The sequence below is a fragment of the Palaemon carinicauda genome, chromosome 35, assembly GCF_036898095.1.
Source record: "Palaemon carinicauda isolate YSFRI2023 chromosome 35, ASM3689809v2, whole genome shotgun sequence".
NCBI lineage: Eukaryota > Metazoa > Arthropoda > Malacostraca > Decapoda > Palaemonidae > Palaemon > Palaemon carinicauda.
In genome coordinates this window covers 65,366,943-65,382,346 of record NC_090759.1, presented here as the reverse complement: position 1 = coordinate 65,382,346, position 15,404 = coordinate 65,366,943, and the positions used below count along the sequence as shown (strand labels likewise).

General features: G+C 38.0%; 1 protein-coding gene and 1 long non-coding RNA gene across 3 annotated transcripts in view; one reads left to right on the top strand and one right to left on the bottom strand.

Moving 5' to 3' along the window:
* Positions 1-13,967, top strand: part of LOC137627812 (histone-lysine N-methyltransferase 2A-like) — a 66,518-nt gene extending 52,551 nt beyond the window's left edge. Inside the window, exons 14-15 of the mRNA XM_068359178.1 lie at positions 5,071-5,217; positions 7,980-13,967. Of these exons, the coding sequence (XP_068215279.1) occupies positions 5,071-5,217; positions 7,980-8,153 (321 nt within the window). The 3' untranslated portion in view covers positions 8,154-13,967. The remainder of the gene's footprint in view (positions 1-5,070; positions 5,218-7,979) is intronic.
* The window catches only part of LOC137627815 (uncharacterized), a 186,087-nt gene continuing 181,885 nt past the window's right edge, over positions 11,203-15,404 (bottom strand). For both annotated transcript variants that reach the window (XR_011041227.1, XR_011041226.1), the window contains exon 3: positions 11,203-11,338. This is a non-coding gene — a long non-coding RNA (uncharacterized lncRNA). The remainder of the gene's footprint in view (positions 11,339-15,404) is intronic.

Here is a 15,404-nt window from a genome sequence, read left to right as displayed (position 1 = left end):
GGTTTTACTTTCTGTGAAACAAAGTACGAGCCATTAAAATTTTAGCGAGGGTTAACTACCCATCCCGCTATTTAGCGGCGGGTAGGGGATTACCTTGCTACCACTTCCACACCTGTGATTTAGCCACTTTTGGCCTGAATGGAGACAGGTTGTTACCGCTCTTCCTCGCCTTTTTTGGACTGCCATTAATTTTTGTTTTTTAACTTGTTTTCTTTTATATATAATATAGTTTCATGTTGCATTCAACAATCTTTTCTCGTAGCGGGTACCTGCCGTTGACCTGGCCGCTGTTGCAGGGGAATAGTCATCGTTTGGACCCTCCTCATTCAACTATTGTCTTTGCCTTTCCCTCTTCCTCAAGGAACATATGGATTACTGAGGGAAGGGAGTGTGGCCTTTCAGAGCTTAACTTCGGTCTTTCTCTTCTCAGGGCCATTCACCTTTCATGGGATTCCGACAGTATACTAACGGGAGGAGCACCTTTCCCGTTCGTGGGTTAGGTTGCGCTTCCAGTTGTTTTTCTTAATTATTTAAGTGAAATTATAGTTGTTTGTAATTTAACTTTTCAGGTTCTTTACCACGGGAACACTTCCCGTCAGATTATCAGTGGTTCTTCCGTTCAGTGAATATTTTTAGATGATGTAAATAATTGTAATTCTTGTTTTATTACAGTTACTCTCCACTTTCTTTCTCCCATCAATGTCGACCGGGAAAAGGAGTGCGCAGTTCTTATTTTATATTTGTTCCCTCGGTGGTTTCCTTTCCCGTCGCGAACTAGGAGTTTCTCCCAAGGGAGTTTATTTGTTAATTTATTTTATTTTTCCTTAGTTAGCGACGCAGTTCTTCGTTCGACTCAGAGAGCCGACGAAGTAGAGCTTTTCCGTTCATGCCTGGGGAATCTGCTGTTACTGCCGGCCCCCTGAGGGCGTCATCCATTCTCCTTAGAAGTACGCCCGTGGCAGCTCCTGATCAGCAGTTCATCTTTGAAGAACTAGCTCCGGCTACGCTTCCTCAGGCAGATCATCTTGAGCGCTGCCAGGATGTTTGCCTCCAGGGGTTGGACTACTTTCCCTTCCAAAAGAGAGTTTTCCTCCCCAGGTGTGGGGTTGTTTCTCCCTTCTGAGGGAGAACTTCCCTGCATCTTCTTCACTTCGACTCCGACTGCTGTTGCTGTCTTCACCTAGACCACGCTCCCCCCCCCCCCTTGCTATCTCTCTTCCTTTGGAGGCGGAGCATAGTCTTAGGCAAGTGTCTCCTATTAAGTGATCACCTCTCTTGTTCGTGAGAGGTGCCAATCAGAGAGACTCCTCTTCGGAGGATTGCTACTGCTGAAGGTCAGCTTGCTGATCCACTAGCCCCCAACGGGGTCATCCCTTCTCTTTAGAAGTATGCCTTCACCTCCTGTGAAGAGACACCTCTTTGAGTGGATCTTAAAACACTCCTACTTAGGGAAGGGGTTCTATGTTTTCTCCCCATTTGCAAGTTGCATTCATACGTTCTGGGAAAATGCTATCCCCAAATAGATGTACAGGTGCTCATGCACCTATTACCTGTGCTCGTTTTCTCACTAGAACAACGCACACTGCCAGTAGAGGTAACGGGCTCCACCCTTCCTTTCCCTTCATGGAAGTTCTTCCTTCTTTCTCTTGTCAGGGGAGTGAGAAGCATTGCTCGCTGAGAACTTTCCCATGTAAAGAAATACAGTAGTACAGGTAGTTGTTGACTTACGACCGAGATAGGGACTGAGAGGTGTGTCGTAAGTCGATCTGGACGATGTAGAACTTAGAAAGTTTCCATAGATTTGTAATGGTTCGTCATGATTCGGTAATCATCTAAGGCCTATTTTATCAAAAATTTTTACTGTATATCATTACAGTATTTCATAAGCTTGCTTCATAGGATATATGCTCTATTGATGCATTTTTCTATTCTATTTTTCAATTTTGGAAGCATGATCTCAAGGTCCCATTACTGTATCGTTTATATGATTTCTCAACTTATTCAAAATATCTTCACTGTTATAGGATATTATAGTTTTAATAGTTTGCCTATAGCTTTTACTATTAGTTATCATATATGTTCTCTGTTTCTCTTTGTGTGTGTGCGTGTACGGGTAGTTCATTTTTAAAGATGCATGCAGTATTTAATTTTTAGTTCATTATTAAACCATCATATTTCATTAGACATTATTGTATGTAATTGTGATTTATTGATTTTACAATTTTGGGGACATTTAAAAAATGAACAATTAGTCTTGTTTTACTTCTGCTAGGCTGTTCCGTAGGAAATGGTGATGACGACGATGAGACATCTGTTGATCTCAAGGTTATGCTACTGTATTGTAATTATGCACACATACAAATAAGAAGGAGTATTGTTTATATAATTTCTCTTTAACTTGTTCAAAATATCTTCGTAATGAATACATCAACACCAATATGTTATAGGATATCTGTTTCCATACAGTTCATTTATGGCCCTTATCATATAGATAAGTTCTCTCTCTTTGTCTCTCTCGTTCTCTTTGTGTAAGGGATTTTTCTGTAAAGATTATTAGAAATACTTGGTACAGTTACTTGATGTTTCGATAATGAGAATACTAATATTAATCGATAAAATATTAAAGAGAAATCACTCTACAGTATTTAGCCCTCACCTTCCGCTAGAAATATGACGTCACCAAACATACAGTACCTGTACTTCTTTTCTTAAATTTACATTAAATGTACTGTAAGCTACTCATAACAACTGATACAGACCACTGAAATACTTTGTATCATTACTCGAGGTTTCGGTGATGGGAGTAATTAGATTACTCTATAACGTTGATAGGAAATCACTCATTTTGTCATTCGCCTTCTGCCTAAAATATAACGTTACCAGGTGTGTGTTTTGTGATGAACTCAACAAAGAATGACTTGCAAAATATGTAAAATTGTGCTATTTTCTTGCAAGAAAAAACATTCTTTCCCAGCAAAAGTATTTTGTTTTTAAGATGTAAAAGAAAATATTTGTCCTATCAGAGATGAAACAAAGAAAATTAAACTTGCTTAAAATATATCATTGTCCTAGTTGTAGAGTAAAATTTACACTACGTAGTACTCATAACAGATATAGACCCATGAAATACTTTAAATTGTTACTTGATATTTTAATTATAGGAATACAGTACCAAAATTAATCAATAGCCTGTTGAAAGGAAATCACTTAAATTTGCCGGCTCATTTTCCGCGACCGCAAGAAATGGGACGTCATCATATATGGTACAGTATGAACACGACAGATAAAACTCTTCTTGATATATTTTTCATTTAAAATGGATGCTGTATATTATCAATAAAAGAAAAACTAAGTTACCAAGATAAATTAATTCATTTTTATACAAGAAAACAGATTATTTATAAGGACATGGTTGTCCTATTAGTTTACTATTTCCGACAGACTTGTGATGTCATCACAGTGAAAAAGAGGTCGTAAAAGCCGAAGACGTAAGTTGACAACTGTGTTAGCACATGCTGCTGCTGCTACCCAAACCCATTGGACGAGTTTGGACTGGAAACTATCTCTCTGGGAAGAAGTATTGGAATTTCCTGCTCATGTCATTACCAACCATATTTGCGGGTGGTGGGGATGAAGGGTAGCATCCCAGGAGAGAGATGGACACTCTCCACTGACCATTGATTTAGCGAATACATCGCCTTCAACAAAGAGCCGATGGAAAACTCAGGTACGGGTATCAACATTCTCGGACTTGGAATCTGTTACCATGGCAGCTGCTTCTAGTATCAGCATACTCAGCTGCTTGTTAAACCAAATGGTTTGGTTTCAGTCGTATACTGCGCCTCTACCCAGAATCTGACACTCTTGAAATGCTGAATTATTCAGACTTGGTATTCTCACACTTCTAGTGACTCATGGGACTTATAGTGCATGTAGACCTAGAGTCACTCTTAAAGCAGCTTGAGCTGCTTGGAATGACATGTGGAGTCTTTCACGAAGAAGAGCGAGTTCAAAGTCTTCCTGGTCTTTAAAGCCAACTCTTTTGGCAGAAATGTCAACAGGGACCCAGGGATTGACCACCACCTACCTTCATGTCATTCAGGGGGAAGACAGCAAGTACTGTACGGTTTGCCATCAGGAAGCCGACTTCTCAGTAAACCTGAAGGATACATGCATCTAGATACCCATAGTTTGGTCTAACAGGAAGTACCTCTTCTTTTCTCTCAGGTGTGTATGGACTTTCTACTTCTCTCTTCCCCACCTTGCGGTGCAGCAGTTACGTTACATGCTGGACCAGGCGCTAGATGCAGTACAGGTACTTGTTCTTTATAGACAAAATGGGTATTGAAGTATCTTCCCCACCTCCCAAATGAGGGGGAGGATGTAAGAAACACATGCATTTAAATTTCTTGTGATGAGCATACATTCAGACCACATATCTTTTCGGATATAGGTTCTTCTGTGACCATTTACTTCTCTCCTGGGAGAGATCCAACTTCATACTAGAGGCATCTTTATGCAAAGGCAGTTAGGAGGTTGACATGAGTCATCACTTTCACTCCTCCTCAGGATGAAATCCTGGGTTAGTAACCAGCTACAGTAATTTTGTGTTGAACATTTTCTCCCTACTAAAAATTAGTCCTTTTAAAGGACGATGGTTTTTATTTATGTTGGAAAGAATCGTAAATTTTTAAAGTAATTTGTATTTTTCCTAACTACAAATGGAGTCCCTTCAAGTTATACTGCCCGCCTCAACTATGACGCTAGTCTCAGATTAAAAGTCAAAGCGTGGGTTGTCCCACCCCGCAGGCAATAATGTTTATCTCATTAAAGGTTTAAACAGCCATTCCAACTTTGCTGAAGTCATACTCCTATTAAAGAATGCTGGTTTGTATAGGTAGGAAAAATACAAATCACTTAAAAAAAAATTCTATTATTTTTAGGATCTTGTATTGTGTATTGAATCTAAGCTAGAAGTTTTGTCAGATGCTAAATATATATACATTTTAACCCATAGCTTTGAAAAATAATATTGTAAGATAACTGTTTCATATTACCTTGGTGTTTCAGGTTATACGTTCAAGTATGTGTGATATGCGTGAAAAGGATTATGAATCGAAAGGAATTGGGTGCTACATGTTCAGGATTGATGACGATACAGTTATTGATGCCACTATGCATGGAAATGCAGCCAGATTCATCAATCATTCGTGTGATGTAAGTTTCTCTTTTGATACTATTTGATAGTTAGTATATTTCCCATTGGTAATTGATTAATATTTCAAAAGGTTTTCAAGAGCAAAGTTGAAGATATCAGCCTTCTATGTTAGTACTGCAAGGTTCACAGACCTTCAGATATTGAATTTTAATTATATTTTAATTATAAGTGGAAGGTAGTAGGTGATGAAGTGAATTTTGTGCCTACAGATATACAAAACTTCAAAAACCCAAGTGTTGCTTACCTTTGTGAAGAGGTTACTGCACACCCTCCCTCCCATTTGTAGTGATCTCACACTGCCAATCAAGTAGATAATAAACTCAGAACTTAACTCTTCTCTGCCTCAGTAGGGAATTATCCAATTCAGACCAAGTGGCGCCAATTCTTGTGTACCCAATAGTGAAAAATATTCATCTAGAGAACACACCTGGCGTCATCAGCAATGTTCCCCGGATGATATAGCATAAGTGTTTCCCTTGTCATGAAAACCTGAGCATAGTGGTTGTGCTCAAGAAGAGGCAGCTCTTTTAGCTTCCTTCACAGAGTGCAGTTATGTCATTATCTGTCACCACAACCATGACTTCAAGGGGAAGGAGAGAGTACCCTCTTTTCTTCCTTTTCTACCAATCCCCCCCTCAATTTCCATTGTCGAATCTATCTTCCTTAAAAATTCCTTAAAAAGACAATGGTGAAAAAAGTAGTGTACAAAGTCCATTGCTTAAACGTTCCTTGGAACGTATAGCAATCATTGTCCTCGAGGAGGTAATGACAGTACTCGCCCACTAATTTCTAGGCCAGTCAAGCGAGGATGTTCCTGTTACAGATATTGCAGTAACAGGAGAGAAAGCCTATATGGACTGACCCTTAACACCATCGGTGAAGTTATGGGAAGAGCGTATGCACCCGCCTTTCAACTCGCCAACCAACAAGGAAAATGGCAGGAAAGGTCCCGTGCCACAAACTCACAACCTCAGAGGCCTGGGAGAAACACCCTACCCAGACAACAGCTAAAGAGGTGAATTAAGTATTGAAAGAAACTGGCAATGCCTAGCAATTGATGTTACTTATTACAGATAGATACCATATTTGTCAGTGGTGGACTGTGGTCCTGGTGGTTTGGATATATAGAGGCAGTTAAAGAGAGATGATGGTCAAGAAATATCTGCCGAGTTGAATCTCATCTTTTTGGAGAGGTCCAGTTGATGAACTATTACTGGATAATAGTACAGCATTTAGGTTACAGCGTTTAAGAGATATGTTGTCACATTGGAACATTGTTAGGGTGTTTTAGGCTGCTAATCGACCTGGAGGAAATGGAATAGTTGAAAGACACTGTAGAACCATCAAGGATATTGCAGAGAGGGGAGGAATTAGACCTATAGAAGCAGTATTTTGGTACAACAGCACACCAAGATCTTGACAGCATGAATTGTCTGTTCACAACTTTTGGTGTACAGATATGAGGGGAGGTATCCTTCAGCAGTCTCCAATGGAGCAGATACTAGCTAAGACAAGCCCCTTTCAATTAAGATAAGAGAGGTGGTGTGGGTGAAGCTTCAGACACCGGCTGTACTTCTCAAAGGCGTAAAGGGATTCTTACTCCTAAGAACTCTTTGAACAACATTTCCATTGATGGAATGCCGAGGCATGTGTTGGATGTGCAACCAATTATAGTTACAACTTCCACATCTGATAGCTCAAGCAAAATGTCAAGTGATTTAGTCTCTGAAGAATCAGTGGAACCACAAGTGAGAGTTCACAGAGAAAGGGGAGAATCAGCATCCACAGGGGAAAATTAAACTTCCTGTATGGATGGCTGATTTATGTCTGATTAAGTTATGTATGTTGATCTTAAGATTAGGTGGGCATGTTGTGTAATTAATTTAATTTAGGATTTTATTATAATTCAACTTTAAAAAAACACTGCAGCAGTGACGAGGGAACCAGATCATTTCACCTGGAGGAGTTGTCAGGTAGCTGTTGTCCAGGTAGGGTGTTTGCCCCAGGGCTCTGAGGTAGAGTTTGTGGCACGGGACCATTACCGACGGATGGAAAACAGTGGATGGTTGGAAGTTGTCTAACCTTATCAGCTGTTGGAAAACAGTAGATGGTTGGAAATTGTCTAACCCTAGTGATGTTGGATACCAAACTTTCCCAGCTTCCAAACACACACTCAAATGCATCTTGTTTTTAGAGTGGTTGCTTATTGTACTTATACAGCTTCTACATCCCTATGATTATTGTTTGGGAAGGGTAACATATGTTCAGGGAAGAAATGAACCTTCTAGTTTGGTTCTAAGGGACTTCTTCTCCCCAATTAGTGACTCTACCTATTTTAAAGGACAAAAGGTTCTGTACACGTGGGAATTGATAAATTTTGGAATTTGTATTTTTCTAGTTACATGAACGTTATTTTAAATTAAATTTCCCACCTCAACCACTCCTCTCAGTCTAAGCCCAAAGGACAACAATAGCTTTTCTTTGACAAGTTGTGGATGGGGCTTCCCCCTTGCACCTCCCATCATTAACTAAGTACTGTACATTGCTAATAACTCAATGGTTGTTCCACCACCATTGAAGACATATCCCTATTTTCAAGGACTATATATACAGTACGTATAGCTAGGGAAAATACAAATTACGTTTAAAATGTTATATTAGCTTTTTTTTTTTTTTTTTTTTTTTTTGGCTCTGTCATAAAACATATTCTCAACTTAGTTTAGAATCTTGTAAGTTTACTAACAATTTTTATTTTTTCCAGCCTAACTGTTACTCTCGTGTTGTAGACATCCTTGGGAAAAAGCATATAATCATATTTGCACTCCGAAGAATAATGCGTGGAGAAGAATTGACCTATGACTACAAATTCCCAATTGAAGACGACAAAATTCCCTGCACGTGTGGCACACGTCGATGCCGCAAATACCTCAATTAAAGTTTTTATAGTGAAGTGGAGCTAAATGGTCTCCAGGTTATTCTGTAGTTTTTCTTTTTTACTTCAGGCGCTGTTGTTTTGACACAAAATCACAATAACGCAAAAGAATTTTACGGTAGATGCATTTTTGGATTTAGTACTGCAGTTTTGATCTCCTGCTACTATTCAACAGAAATGCCAATCTCTAATTTATGAAGGATTTCTTGACCTGTCTCTCACCTCAGTATTGGATTAAGGTAAATGACTTAAGTTTGTCAACCAGTCGTAGATAGAGTCCAACGTGTTTTTGATATTTCATGATGGGTATGCTATTTAGAAGGGTTATTTCTTATTTATTAAATATCTATATTTAAATCTAAATGTATATATTTAATAAATGAAGTTATTTGTTTGTATATTCAATATTGCTTGTTGATCAAACATACTTCACTTTCATATACACATACATAAAACACACAATTATTTATAGATTAATGATCATGAATGCAAGTGTCATGTGTGTTTTGAAGAAAGTCACCGAATCTCCTAGTTCAGATTTTTCTGACTCATTAAAGCTTTGTTAGCATCAGCTGCTACTAAGGCTGTTGCTTTCTCCTCATCAAGCTTTGATTCAGTCTGAAGGGAATTTGTGTTTTAGGAGTCTATCGTGAATTTCTCTGAGAATGTTATGTTACATGTGTATTCAAGGAGTGATGTAGTGTTTTATGTTGAAAGAGAAATATTCAACAAATAATTTAGGTATTGAGAAATGACTACTCCTCTCTTGTCGAGATGTGGTTGTTCAGCCAGGTTCCGGGAAGAGAGAGTTGTAACCGAATGTATTTTGTTTCACGTGTGAATTGTTCCTCAACTGAAACTGCTTAGGGTAAGTTTGCCTCTACTGAAACCCTCCTGGAGGTCCTCCCCCCAGAGTTCTTGAAGTTCCTTAGCGAATCCCTGGTGAAGGTTCCTCAGACTACTTACTCCCCTCCAGCAAGAAGGTCACTTACTACTGCGGGTCAGCTGGAGACGGTGGTAATCCAAACACATGCATTAAGGTTTTTGAGTCGCACTTGTTACATTAATCATCATTAACTTTTTCAAAGCATTAATATTGCCATTGACTTTTCTTTATAGGAAGCTTGAGATATACAAGATAAGTTACTGGAGATGTACATGTATGGGTCTGTGTGAGAGAAAAAAAACGGATGCCGTGGTAAAAAAGTTGAATGATTTTAATGACTGGCATGTGTTAATGAAGGACTTTGTAGATGGCGCTGTATTTGTTATGTTTCTTGATGTTTTACTTAATTTTTTTTTAACAAGCCTGACATACCTCAAATGACTTATGTAAATAGAATGTTAGTGGACTGGGTGTATATTCATCGTGCATAGAATCGATGATTGCCGATGAAGCACCAGATTCTTTTATGTCTTGTCAATGGCAATTCCTTTTTTTTTTTCCTTTCAACTAGTTGAGGAACATTAAAACTCAATTTTTTCTCTTGGCATTGCCATTTGTTCAAGGCATAAAGGTAGAATATGGTCCAATAATTATTAACTGAAATTTATAAAAAGAAAAAATTAAAAGAAACTGAGACCTCAAAGAGTGCATTTGTCATAATCATGCACTAATTCCTATAATTTTAAGTAGATGTGTAATTAATATTACTCGCATTTTGATTTCGTGATGTGGTAATGTGACGAGATCAGTGGTGAAAATGTAAGGCATAAGCATTGACAGTTAATATCTAATGAAAAGTGATTTTTGTTTGCTCTCTTACAAAAATAGGAACATTGCATATGTTCTTTTATACACTGTACTTTGGTGCAGTATAACAAACCATTATTTCAATGTAAACAGTTAAAAGTATTTTATCTTGCAGAATTAATTGGTTGCTGAAATATATATGTAATGCTGTATATTGAAGCATGCACAGCAGAAGGAATCTTGATAAGAATGGAATAATAGTGGTTATGTCTTCTCCCATTAGCATGTTACCACCGATCATGTCACCCAGCCTTTATGAAATGAAATAACTGTACATTCATCAGATAATGCGTAGTGATTTTGAATGCTTAAGAAGATTTTGAATACGGTAAGCTTTTAAGTGCAAAATAATAAATATATTTATACTACATATAAAGTATATGCATATATGTTCACAGGAAAATTTAAGCTGCATGAATCTCAAGACAAGTTTTGAAGGTCTTTGCAAATTCTATCTATTGAATGTACAGGAAGTTTTAAACTGTTATTATTAGGATGGATTGCCTCAATGCAGCCGTCTCATGTGATGAAACGATGACCTTGCAAAATGATTGTGTGTTACACTGCCATTTGAGAATTGGCATTGTCTGTCTCTCCTATGTGGTGCAGCGGTGACCCTAGAATGGTAGTAGAAAAAGTATTATGGTTACTTAATGTGAACTAATGTTAGCTTCTAATGATACTAGAATTACTACAAAAAATTGAAAAAAAATCTCTAAGCGAAGCAAGTAGGGCATTCTTAAAACGAAGAAAGACTATGTGAATCTAGTGTAGTAGAGTACCATGTGTTGAAAGGACCTCTTAGGAATTGGCCCAGACATGAAAGAGTGGCCATTGAATTGGTCATGTTTCAAGAAAAAATATTTTAAACTAGGTTTCTTTATGCACATCGCATGATCTGATCTTGAATGCCAAGTTGGTTGAGTGCCTTGCTTCCTGCTGAAAAGGATGCAGGTCAGCAATGATGCCACTTATTAATGTTGGGCCATTTCCCATCCTCCTTTCATTGTCATCTTTATATCAGAAATAGGGGTCAGGTCATGCAACTGCCAGCATCTTGGGTTATTACCGATGATGACCTCCAAAGAAAAACTGATTTATATTTTGATTGAATGAAAAAAGAATCATGATAATGAAGTAAATGATCCAATGGTGCTAATAGGTGGTTGATCATTTTTTTGTAATCTCCGTTTTGGTGTTATTTGAAAAGTTTCTTCTATGATTAACCTTTGTGAAACAAAGTAAATTTGGATTTTTCCCAAAAAAAGTCAATGGAGAAACATTAGGTTCAGGAAAATTGTATTAATGACGTTGTAGTGCTTGATAACCAAGAAGCCACAGACGACAGCAGGGTTGTTGTAGCTCCGTACGCTATTGACTCAGGTTACCTCCAGTACATGTTCATTCGTTGACGTTGAAAGCTTGACGTGTACTGCTGGAAAGGGATTAAGGAGGAGAAGGTGATTGAATGGAACTATTAGTGCAACATGCGATACGATGGCTACTCTAAATTATTCTGGACAGGAGTTTAAGTGTCTGTCTGTCTGCTGGACACTAAACAGCTACTATCAGTGAGCAATAAAAAATAATAAAATTAATGACCATACCTTCTGTGTGCCTAAATTATTTGTGATAGATAAAAGGTCTTTTAAAAAGATCCTATTTCTTTTATCAGGGCTCAAGCTGAAAAAGTAGTTAAAGAGGCTGTTATAGAATTAATGTGGAAATAAAAACTTCAAGACTATTTTTTGCTGTCATTTTGAGTTTTTTTAAATCATATCAATGCTGCGAGCCTCATTACTATATAAATACTATATATTATATATAAATATATATACCGCGTGTAAATTCATAGCACTCATTCCACACCAAGAAGCAACCATAGAAAACCCCAACCACAATCAACCAAAATCCCTAGGATGCAACATACGGCAGTTATAACAAAACAACACTGGATTCATCAAAGCTTTGTATAAATGTTATAATTAACTGTACATATTGTATTTTGGCTTCACCTTTTTCCACTTGTGAATGGAATATGCTTTTTTGAAAGTTTTAAATGTACAGATAATAGAGTTTTTTATTATTTCATAGAATTTTATATGATGTGTGCTGAAAAAAATTTTTTGGAACCACCAACAGTTATTTGTGCCATCAAAAAGTGAGTACAAAGTTAGCATTTAGCTGTTCTTGTGACGGGTACGAATAATAAAAAGAAATATTGAACTATTCCTGATTTGTACTCAAGAGTACTGAGATGTCAAACCACTTCACCTTACCTTGAGATTTTTTTATTCTTAATTTTTTTCTAAATATACTGTACAATCAAATAAACATGCATTGATTTTTACTTGTAAATATATAGGCAGTATATGAAGAGCAAAACAATTTGCTTAGTTGAAAATACAGCTCAAAATAAGGTAAAGTATTTGACAATAAGGCACTAGTCACCCCCCCCCCCCCCCACATGGAGTTTAAGTGGCCTATTTTGACTACATTCCCCAGTTGAATATATCGAAGATCCATTGACATCCCTTACTACATGTATTTTATTTTTTATCTGATCATTCTTCCTTTATCCTGCTAGAGGCCATCACAACAGTACAATATTCACTCCCCAAGATCATCTTAATGATGTGGCCTCATAGCTTAGTGCTTTAGCTCTCTAGTTCTGTCTTAATTGCAATTATTATGTTAAAACCATAATTTGAATTGCCTCTACCTCTCATTTTTAGTTGAATTTTTACTAAATTTTTAAAGCAAAATTACATATATAATGTATTGGGTATTGTTTTTTTTTTTTTTCTAATAATTGACAAGGAAGTTATTGATTTTAAGTTTTGTGTGCCTGCAGTATAATTAGTCTGTTTTGGCAGCCAAGAAAGTGCAGCTTATAATCTATTATATCTTAATTTTCTTGAAAATACTCTTAGTACCACAAGCCAAAGGTGGTTCTTGGATATACATCTTGCTTGTGGGAGTGTCATGAAAATAGCGCCCCATTTATTTGACACTTGTCCGATCCAGACTTTGGTTTCCAAACCCCCTCACGGCACAATGATATTAATGACTTTTCCAGGCTTTTTATTTTATTCCCTTTACCTCCTACCCTAATAAAGTATTGAATGTGAATGTGCCTGTCAAGAGGCAAGTGAATGTTGTGAAATTTTCTAGAGCAGTAATTGTCTGCTTATGATGTTTATTTTTTGATGTCATACATTGGAAGCTCTGATACAATTATTTTGTACATGGTTAAATAACCATGTGCTTGTAGTGTCAAATCAAAAGGAAGGGTGAAATTCAGTATTTCCCAGTATTACTGCATATAACTTTTTGTTATTGTTGAAATTCTATTGTTAAATCTTGCAGATGCTGTGGAATTGTCATTGATAAACTAAATTGTATGGAATTAAAAACCTGTAACAGAGTACTAATATCAGTGTTTCATACAAGTTTAAAGCACATGTGGTTGTTGTTGTTTACGGCAAAGGATGGGTCTCTCATCATTCCAGTGTCCTGTAAGTGTTTGCTTTTACGTAGGTTATAAGTTTGAAAAAATGCCCTTTTTATTATTCATTCCTACCAAAGATTTTCCTTATCTTTTTCATATTTTTTTTTTCTTTTTACCCCAGGCACTTAGATTTTGTAGTTTTATCCAAGTTTTTATTCTGTACAATTTATTTCCGCTGATTAACTATTGCACGTTTGTACCACAACTGCACCACCACTACCACCACCACAGCTGTTCCACTAATGTAACCTTTATCACACCTGTACCATAATTGCAATATTATGCCATATCACAACTAGATGGATTTTCCCCCATAATCTCAGTTAATGTGGGTAATTGAGAAGTTCACATGAACATTGGTCATGAGAGGGTCGACTTCCAAAGTGTAATGAATTTTTCTTTCTTTCTTTTTTTTTCTAGTATTTGAAGTCTTCCTCCTTCAGGCCCCCCCAAAAAAAAATAGTTTATGTAACCTTCTCTACAACTCACTAGGTTTAGCTTCGGGCAAAGCAAGTGTTACTGGGTCACTCGATAATAAATTTTCTTACTGCAGGATATTTTTTTTATTTACTCCTGACCTAGAATTAATAGAACTTGCATTTTGGTTTATGTATGAATAATTGTACTAACACAAATACATACCTTCGTCCTTTAATTGGAGTGGGCTTTAAGCCAAGCTGGATACAACTGTTAACACATAACGAGGTTGTGGGTAAGCCCAGCACTCGAAAGGCCACTGAACTCCACTTTGTTTTCAGCTGCTTGATAGTACAGATGTACTTCTGGGGTTCTCATCTGGTTGTTTTAAATTTTTCATTTAGATAGGTGTTGGCAGATTATTATGTATAACAGATATTAAGAAGAAAGAATATTCAATTTTTTTCAGATAACTGTAGCTGTGACAGTTTTCTATGCAAACCTCCAGATATCCACTTTCTTGTTCCTGTTTATTCCCTTGCGAGCCAGGCCCTGTGATGACAACGTATTCTTAAAGAAGTTGGCATTCCTTAGACTTTCTCTGTCAGAGGAGAGGTCTTGCTACTGCTTTATGTAGAAGGATAGGGTGCCAGCCTTCTCCTTAAGGCCCCGGATCACCCCCTGGGAACCAATTACTTATCCAAAAAAATTTTATAGAGTTTTTAATGAATTTATATTTAATAACTATCCAAGCATACAGCACAAAGTTTGTTTGAACATTCCGCGGCCATTTTCGTTAGTCACGGAGCTTTCAAGGGATCTGTGCGAAATGTGGTGTAACCTATTTAAAGGGTCGAGCGCGAGAATAAGCCATATGCAGTCTGAAATACTTGTTTGTTCCAACACGTAGTACTTACCTCGAACTACTTTCTTAGGAGGATCTGGGATCTCCTCAATTACAGACCAAGAATTTTGCGTAGTTCCCCCTCTCTCCGTTACCTTGTCGGGGCGCTCCGGGGCAGAAGGATACTCGCCCTGAGGCGACCCGGGGTCAGCGCGTGAGGCTGCGCTTGTTAGCTCGTCAGTAAGCGTCTGGTCACGGCGTAGATAACATCTCGCCGCTCTCTCTTACTTATCCCGTCTGATCACCTTGTGTATCACGTGTTCTTTTGTGTTCTCCATCCCTTGTGTACCACGTGTTCCTGTTGTGTTCCTCACCTTTCACTTGTGTTCTTGTGTCGTTTGTGTGTTCGCTTTCCACTATGGAATCCCAGTGTGCTGTCCCGGGCCCCAAGCTGGTAAGTCTTGTGGAGCCTGGCTCTCTAGGCCCGAGGTCGACCCGCACACGTTGTGCTCCTCATGTCGGGGGAATAAGTGCTCACCTTCCTCCACGTACCCTGAGTGCGAGTCTTGGCTGGAGCTGCAGTGGACCTTGTTCTCCAAAAAGAAGAAGGCGTCCAAGAGATCGCCTAAGAAGACGGGCCTTACCTCGCCGCTAACGTCGCCCTCAGCGCAGTCAGAAAGAGGTTCTTCACCTTCCCCTACCCAGAGTAGGGGACGAGGTAAGTCCGTT